Genomic DNA, 9119 nt, shown 5'->3' on the forward strand with positions numbered 1-9119 from the left:
ATGGTTAGCATAGTGGCTTTAATTCAACACCCATTTCATCCGATATAATTAAATCTTAAAGATAACATTTAGGAACGTTTTGAATACTTCATATTGACCAAAAGCGCAGTCCGACAACTATTATGGCGACAGCAACAGTTGGTTGGAGGGAGAACTATCTTGACCTAGTGGTGCGACCTATGATTCCCTTCGGTGCTGGTAAACAGACTAAGCTAAATTATCTTATTATTTGATTTCAGTTTTACTAATTCATTTTTCATTTCTTTCATTTGTTTATTTTTTTAACCATAAACCACTCAATAAAAACGTGTTTTTGCGTTGTTGTGGTTGACTACGTTTACCAACCGCATACGACAGCGTTAGCATTTCCGCTTTTAGGCGCTGTTTGGGATTTGTAGTCCTATTGACGGTTAAATACCTTTGTACAGAAGAGAAGAGACCGAGCGAGAGAACTACAACCAGTCGCACTTTCGACAAGCACGGCTGCCTACATCGCCCTCCCCAGCTCAACAGATTTGCGAAGCAACAAACTTCCCGACCCAGAAGTCAACAAGGAGGTGCGATATAGTTGGTCAAAGATTCCACTGTTTCGAGTCTTGTGCTTTCGTCCCGGTTCCTGTCAAGTTTGCTTATCACTCGTTGGTGGCCTCGTAAGCCGTCCGAATACTGACTTTGAATCACCTGCTAAACTGCTAATCGCTTGACAGGAGACCAACATGTTATTCAACGTTGTTATTAATCGCCTTTTTGGCTTTCTGATCTAAGTGTTAAACATGTACTTACGTGTGATACTTTATTTGAACATGTCTATATAGGGTACGTTTCAGGATGGACAAAGCAGAGGTCAGTCCGAAAATAAACAAGAGGTTTTTTTTTTTTAATAACTACACCAGCAATCAATTTTAATTTATTTTTGCCCAGACAATGGATAATAATTACGAGTCGGTATGATTTTAATCGTTGGCTTTGTTCCCAAATCATGTGTCACGTAGGTGTGCCGACTTGAGGTGTGCCGTACTCGTTTTATCCGCAACCACGCCCAAGTGTTAACGTTTCAGGCTATGTACTTTGATGAGCAGCCACACAACGTGTAGAACGTATCCGATGTGCTCCAACAGTAACAATGTTTCCCCTTTTGAAAACGAATCAACCCACATCATAAAAATGCACTTAATTTGAATCATTCATGTTTTCCCATTATGCGCGAGAATGATTTAAAAACAATTATGGCTGCAATAATGTTTGAGGGATTTACATCTTGGTGAGTTTTAGGCAACGGTTTATTCTTCTGGATACTTGTTTTGGCATAAAATATGATTTTCCTTAGATTTGTGTTTATTTCAAACAATCAAAAACTAACAATATTTCATAAACGATTATCATTACTGCTATAAATATAATTCACTTGCAGGAAGATGCACTGGCACCAAAGTTAAAGCACTTCTCAGGGTGTCTTCTATGATGGAAATGGGAGTTGCCACAGCTGTTTCCCTGATGATGGACTGCAATCTATATGTCAAAATTGAAACTAAACCTTGATTTAGACCAGTATTCCTCTTAAAGACATAATGCCTTTTTTCTATCCAACTTTCCGCTTAACTTAAAAATGACAAAAATGGTGTGCCCACGCTATAGATCACAGTGGCTTGTGAAAGTATTCGCCCCCCTTGAACTTTTTGACCTTTTGTCATTTCAGGCTTCAAACATAAATGTATCAAATTTGAATTGTTTGTGAAGCATCAAGTGAGACGCAATCATGAAGCGGAACAAAATTCATATGATAGTTTATTTAATTTTTTTTCTAGAAATAAAAAAACTGAAAAGTGGGGCGTGCGATATTTGACCTAAATGACTGGTGGTATAGAACTGCATTTATTTGATTTTTTTTTTTAAATTTGTTTAAAGCAATGAAAACACTCACTGTTCACTCCTTTATTTTACTTCTTTGGATCTTGTTCTTCCCCCCCATGCTGTCAGTCTGTGGGAGGGATTGAACACAGGGAAGGTGGCCAGGCACGTACCCGAAGGTCCAATAATCGGTCGACGACGACCATGGGGGACTTTAGGAAAGAAGCCAGCACCACTTCAGTCATGGCTCTGTACACGGTGATGTACCCTGTCTTTGACCAGGTATGGAGGGACAGAACCCCTTTTCATGTTTGAAGAAAACAGAATAAAATTAAACCAAAACGACATTTTCCTCTACACAACACTCAAAAACTCGAGGAATAGTGAGTGATGAAAAAAACAAAAACAAAGGCAGAGTTCAAGCACTCCACTTGATTTGGGTAAAATGAAAAACTACATAACACTTAAAGCGGAAGTCAACGCAAACATATTTTTTTCAAGAATATGTTCCCAGCAGGCCCACTAGTTGAAACACGGCATTCTGATTGATTTTGCGTTTGGGGGAATACGAGTTAAGCAACCAAATTCACTCGTTTTTAGCCATCTCTGGGGGCGGCCATTTTGTCTTCTGTCGACTGAAAATGACATCACAACTGCTCACAATGACCAATCACGGCTGACCTGTTTTCTGAATCTGAGCCGAGATTGGTCGTTGTGAGCAGTTGTGATGTCATTTTCAGTCGACAGAAGACAAAATGGCCGCCCCCTGAGATGGCTAAAAAAGAATTGTATTTTTCTGCTTAACTCGTATTCCACAAACGCAAAATTAATCAGAAAGCCGTGTTTCAACCAGTGGGCCTGCTGGGAACGTATTCTTGAAAAAAATATGTTTGGGTTGACTTCCGCTTTAAATATCCAACTGCATGATTAAGAATTATTTTTATAAACGAGTGTTTTTAAGGCTTGGTAGAGCTGTGATTGGCTGCCGACCAGTCCGGGGTGTACTCGGCGAAAGTCACCTGGGATAGGTGACAGCTCGCTCGTGACTGAGTGAGGACAAACGTTTTAGAAAATGGATGGATGGATGGTAACATAAGACTTGTATGTAAAGTTCTGGTTAATGCAAGGAGAACACCTACTAAAAATAACAGTTGGACTAGAATGGGTCCCTGAGGAACACGGCAATTACCAAGACGGGGCATTTTGTTATAACACAAGCAGACTGGCTTGGCATTGACTTGCTGAAATAAGCAGCTGACAAAATGCTCCTTGTGTGGCAGCATAAATTATGTTGCTCCAAAACCTGTGTGTACTTTCGACATTAATGGTGCCTTCACAAATGTGCGTCATGAAATGTGCTATGTAAATAAAATGGCATTGTATTGTTTTGAAGGTCACGGTCTTGCCCCTTACATGCAGATATTTTTTCAGATACTATGAACCTTTTGATGGTGAAATCCTTAAATTCCTTGCAACTGTATGTTGAGAAATATCGTTTCTAAACTGTTGGACTTTTTGCTCACAAAAGCTATTCACAAAGTGGTGAACCTCATCCTTGCGTGTAAACAATTGAGCCTTTCAGGCACGCTCCAATTATACTGAGTCATGACACTAACCTGTTTCCAATTAATCTGATCAACTTTGCAATGTCTCAAACACTTTTTCAAGCATTCCTCAATATTCTTCATTCCTCCCAGTCTTTTGTTGCCACCTATCCCAGCTTTTTTTTTTTTTTTTTTGAATATGTAGCAGTCATCAAATTCAAAATGAGATATTTGGAACAATAATAATAATTTCAACATTTGATTTCTCGTCTTTGTAGTGTATTCCATTATATATAGCTGAAGTGATTTGCAAACCATTGTATTCTGTTTTTATTTAATTTTTACACCACCTCCCCACTTCAACTGGAATTGGTGTTTGTCAATGTTAACTTCCGTTGGACTCTTGCAGGCAATCATTTATATTCACAAACGCCAGGGTAGGGTTTCTCTCGCTCTTTACTTTATTTTTTTAAACTTTAACTGCTCATTTACAGTGTTTATTGTCCACTCTTATCTCAAGGCGTAAATGCCATAAGATGTTGAGGAGTATTGTTACAGCCTGATCTAGTGCTGCGAAGCCAAGTAGGGTCAATGCATCCAATCTCTGACTGCATAATTCAATTCCAGCTGTAAATAACTAAGACCATTTCTTTGTGACGAATTGCAGTTGGAGAAAGTCAACCTGTCAGCAGCACAAACATTGCGTGCAGCCTTCATAAAGGTAATTTTATCACTGTCGTTACAGTATTTTATGGAGTCGATTGACACATTTTGGTAAAATGCTGTTCTTCTCTTTCAACGTCTCAAGGCCGAGGAGGAGAACCCTGGCGTGACCGAGGAATTTGTGCTGAAACTACTGGAAAAGAAGAACCTGAAAATCAATTATAACGAGTGTCTACTTCGCATGGCTGCCGCCGATGTGAAAGGTAAGCTAAAGTGCGTGCATCGCACCAACACCACAATTAGAGAATCCTTTGCTCAGGGTGCTTGTTGCCTGCTGGAGTGTAAAGAGACTAGTACTTAAACTGTCCACTGGGGGGAGCTGTTTCTCCACAAATCGACTCCTCCAACAGTCCTGCCTTCCCTTATTGCCTTTAATTCAGTGCCTTGTGCATTGCAGTGATTGATTTTAGCAATGAAGACGCTCACGTGCACACGCTTATCATTAGTTTTAAGCATACGTAAAAGCTTCTCTTCCTTCTCTTCTCAGGGAATCGTTTATCCTGTATCCACTATTCAGTTTTCTAAACGGCGTTCCTCTCAAACATGTGCCGACAGCCCATCATTGTGTGCGGTTTTGAGTGAACTTGCTTTGTTTTTTTTTTTTTGCACCAATGTGTTTTGTCAGAGTTCCGAATCGAGAGGACGGAGCCAGGGTTCCGGGAGCTGAACGAGAGGTCCCACGCTCTGAAACACATCCTCAGCACCATACCCGATGAGATCAATGACAGAGTGGGCTTCCTGCAGACCATCAAGTGAGAGAGATAAATGGTCGTGTGTTACTGTGTGATTAACTACAGGTCTTTTATCACCGAGTCCCAAATTTTTTTTTCCCTTCCACACGATTTTGAAATTGCGCTAATTGCAGGTATTTGCAATATTGATAGGGACAAAGCCCTGTTTGAATAGTGAAAAACCGCGAGCAGTAAACTAATATAGCTAAATGTGTAATGCCTCTGCTCCAGTTGTTAGAATGTTACATTGAATCAACTTTTTGGGGTCAAAAAGACATCTGTGAAGTGGCTCAAAAGTTTGAACCTCTTTTATACAGGGTGTCATCCGTTTATGACAGAGCTCTGGAGTGATTTCCAGCCACTCTGCTGTTAAAAAAATATCAGGTGCACTGCAGGAAATTACCCAACTGAAGTCAGTTGTCTGAACATTATTGTGCGCGGTCACTTCTTACAGTTTGTTACAGTTTACTCTTTAACTGTAGTTAACTTTTTTTTTTTATCCTCTGCACAGCTAATACAGATTTCATGATCATGACCGTTTGACCCTGGAATGAATTAATTTCATTTTTATTATTTCCTATGGGGGACGGAACATTAAAACAAATAGGAAGTCTAGCAACCTTAAAAAAAATATTTTTTTTAACAGTTCCACCTTAGAGGTTTCTGCTCCAGTAGTTTATATATGTATGTATGCATATATGTATACATATGTGTGTAGATATATATATATATATCAGAGAGAGAGAGATATATAGATATATGGGATGTTTGTAATTTGGTCAGAATTTGTCTCTCCACACAGTTTCAGAATTTGCAGTGCATGCGTGGAGGCAGGTCTGTTTGAGCAAGTCAATGTGTATTTTTATGCAAAGCAGCTCATTGCAGTTAATTGTGTTTATTAATTCTAATTCTAAAAGCAATGTATCCAGAGGGCATTTGTCACACATCATCATTATTTCCCCACCACCCGCAGGTTGGATGGTTGAATAAAATGAGTTTTTCCTTTCAAAGTTTGACATTGGATACAGACATTTTACTCTTAATATGGTCTAACTACTCATAATTCACACTTTATTTATTTATTTGTTTTTTTTTAAGGCCTGCTTCACTGTGTTGGAATTCAACACTCTTACTGGCTCACTTCTTAAGTTGCTTTACCCAGTGAAGGACTTAGGAATAAAATCAATTCAAAGCAAATGGTTATTTATAAAAAATAAATAAATAAATAAATTTAAAAAAAATCGTGAAAGGCGAGAAAACCAAACATGGTCCGGATGAAAGAAGAGCCATTTTGGCCCGAGAACAAACAGACGATCAAACGTCTCCTTATCGCTCCTTTTTACGTGCGCGTGTTTGTGTTCCCTCCAGAGACATCGCCAGTGCCATAAAAGACTTGCTAGACATCGTTAATACCATCTTCAGGAGGTACCAGTATCAAAACAGACAGGTAAGTAAGAGACAAAATGACGGGGAAAATGCTTTTTCCCAGATGCCGCCTTTGAAAGTAGCTGAGAAGCTTGTGCGTCTTAGGCGTTGGAACAGCAGAAGAAAGACTTTGTGAAATACTCCAAGAGTTTCAGCGACGCTCTCAAAATCTTCTTCAAAGATGGAAAGTAAGACGCTGCTTCCTGTCTTATTTGCTGCGTTAGGACTTTTAACAATTATTCTCTCTCTTTGGTCCTGCTTGATCCTCACCCGCCCGTTGAGTCCGAGCGTCCTCCCCCCCCCCCCCTTCCGTCATTTAAGAGTTGCCGCTTGTCAGCACGTACGCACCAGCCGTCGCCGGCACGCAAAATACTTGTCGTTTGATCACACTCTCGCTTTCTATTCAATCCGCCCTTCCTGAATAATTCCTTTGACCCATTTCCAGTGGATTCACTCTGGCTTGTTTTCTCTGAAGCCTGACATTCTCCCTTGCAGGCAGATCAAAGTGTTTCCTGGCTCAATATTCTCGCCATGGTTTTTCTTTGCGCGCGATGACAGACATGCGTGTCCTTGTCTTTCTGTCATGGTCGCTCCCAGAGTGCTCAACGTGTTTGTCAGCGCCAACCGGCTCACCCACCAAACCAACATGATACTGGAGGCCTTCAAGACGGCGACGCAAGAAGCCTGAGACGAAGCAGCCACCACAACGTAGCGGAGGATCGCGAGGTAGTTTGAAGCGAGACATTGTTGACGACGCCATTTTATCCTGCTCTTTTATTGTTGTTCTACTTCAGCGCTTAGCATTGTTTTTTGCCTCCCGCCACCTTGAGAAAATATGGCTCTCTTCATGGGTTTCTTGTAAGGAACAATGGGGCAAAAAAAAAAAAAAAAAAGCGGTAGTCAATTGAGCTCTTGCCGACAAAAGTCAAGTACACATCCCTTGGATGTTATTCCCTCACACCTACGTAAGAAAGTGCTGGACACTGCTGGGCCTTGTCTTTCATCTATAATTCATCGCGCCGTCACCGTGGTAACTGGTTTTGACCACAGAGACGTTTCCTATTAATTGCGGACAAACTCTCAAAGCCCAACTTTCATTGCCCGTAAGAGAAATTCGCTGGTCGCCTTCTGAAAAAAATCTGCACACTGGATTGATTTCTGTGAGAAAAGAGCAAATCATTTGTCTACTTCCTCAGCGTTGTTGTTTGTGATCCACAGCCTTATATCGTTTTTCCTTTTTCGTTCATTCACTGTTGAATTATTTTAAAAGTACTGTGTGACATAGTCTCTCTTAAAAGCACTTTGGTCAATCAATTTTTTTTGTTCAGTGAATAAACTGACTTGACCTTGACCTTTGCTGTGCATTCTCCTTTTGTCGCTTCCCAATTTGAGGCTCTTGTCTTGCTGTGAAATCGGATCTTAATCAGTGATGCCGATATGATACAATACCGAACAAGTATATGGCCACTGTTAGTTTTTAATTTAATTTTTTATTTTTATGTCTGTTGTTGCGCTGTATGTTAAAGCAACACTGTGTCATGTCAGATTTTCTTGATTATGGCGGCGCCATGTGGACAAAAGCGGTACTGTTTTGACAAAAGTCAACCGCGTTTCCCATGCGCGCCAGCGCGTAGTGTCGTGAAATCCCGAGCTCTCGCTGGCCTGCAAGTTGGACTGAATTACATTTCTATTTCCAGTGGCTGTGTGAAAGATGAATAGCGATGAGGGAATGAATCTAATTTTGTTTAAACAATACTTTTGTTTTTTTTGTTTGTTTTGGGGCTTCTGCCACGACACCAGTAATAGCGCATAGACGTTCAAATCGACTTCCGTCCATATAGCGAAAGGAGGAAGTGAGTATGCCATAAAGCAATTCAGGACATTTTTTTTTTTTTTTTTTTTGTGTGCCAGGGTTGCTCCCATCCTCCTCAAAGTTGCTTCGTGCCTGTAAAAATAATACAGACCCCCCCCAGGACATGACAAAAGTCCCATTCAACTAATGTAAGTCAGTGTTTCATCAAAAAAGTTGTGAAAAAATTTATTATTGACGTCGAATTCTTGCCCAGTGCTGCTTTAACATATTTTTTGAAGAGCAACCCAAAACATTTGTGTACACTGTACAAACAACTGCTACTGCAATGGGCAGCAAGTTTAAGCTAACATCAAACTGATCAAAATGCTCATACTATTATTTAGTAGAGCTGGAGTACTACTTCTAAATAATACCTGACGGGGTTGCGATAATGTTTCACTCGAATAAACTATGCTAAAATGATTTTTTTTTAGGACCCTTTTTAATAATAGTCACACATACCTCAAAAGCGCCGCTATTCTTAAGAGTTCAAAGAGTCGGAGGAAGATTTTCCCAAAGTAAATCCGTGCGCGATGAAAGTACTCCACTTCCTCCGCGCTGCCCTTCCCTTCTTCCACCGTACAGTACCAAGATCCGGGCGCATTTTTTTCCCCCCATTGCGGCACCTTCATTCTTCTCCCTGTATAATAGTGGATTTTCCATGGTGGATTTGTGCGAGGCTATTTTGAGCTGTACGCTGGCTCCTACATGCAGTGCTGTAATCCAATTGTGATAGTGTTAATTTTGAAAGCTTTTTTTTTAATTTTTTTATTTTTTTTTATTGAAATTGCTGAGACCTAATTTTCTGATGCTGTCACCGTTGACGACCGCTGTAATCGGCTAATTCAAGTTATTCCAGGCCATTAAGTCGCACACATGAACTGATTGCGGTCATTGAGGCAGAAGGGAAGGAGGGAAGAGATCATATCTGTGTTGAATGAGCCGGTACTGGTGCTCTGGAAATGTGTTTTTTTTTTTTTTTTTTTTTTTTTTTTC

At 40.2% G+C, this 9119-nt stretch overlaps 1 protein-coding gene across 1 annotated transcript; it reads left to right on the forward strand.

Moving 5' to 3' along the window:
* Window positions 1-428: 428 nt before the first annotated feature.
* On the forward strand, window positions 429-7622 carry pdcd10a (programmed cell death 10a). The gene is made up of 8 exons (XM_086035319.1): window positions 429-557; window positions 1978-2130; window positions 4060-4113; window positions 4201-4318; window positions 4741-4867; window positions 6215-6293; window positions 6377-6459; window positions 6869-7622. The coding sequence occupies exons 2-8, from the start codon at window positions 2053-2055 to the stop codon at window positions 6957-6959; spliced, it is 630 nt and encodes a 209-aa protein (XP_085891445.1). The 5' UTR covers window positions 429-557; window positions 1978-2052; the 3' UTR covers window positions 6960-7622.
* Window positions 7623-9119: the final 1497 nt, after the last annotated feature.

The sequence above is a fragment of the Filicampus tigris genome, chromosome 7, assembly GCF_054856515.1.
Source record: "Filicampus tigris isolate MCC_2025a chromosome 7, RoL_Ftig_1.0, whole genome shotgun sequence".
Classification (NCBI taxonomy): domain Eukaryota; kingdom Metazoa; phylum Chordata; class Actinopteri; order Syngnathiformes; family Syngnathidae; genus Filicampus; species Filicampus tigris.

What these genes read in the sequence shown, in the direction of transcription:
- pdcd10a (XM_086035319.1), top strand. Translation starts at nt 2,053, where the DNA reads ATGGGGGACTTTAGGAAAGAAGCCAGCACCACTTCAGTCATGGCTCTG. An exon ending in GGCTTCCTGCAGACCATCAA is followed by an intron (nt 4,868 to 6,214) that starts GTGAGAGAGATA and finishes TGTTCCCTCCAG; the next exon opens with AGACATCGCCAGTGCCATAA. An exon ending in ACCAGTATCAAAACAGACAG is followed by an intron (nt 6,294 to 6,376) that starts GTAAGTAAGAGA and finishes TGTGCGTCTTAG; the next exon opens with GCGTTGGAACAGCAGAAGAA.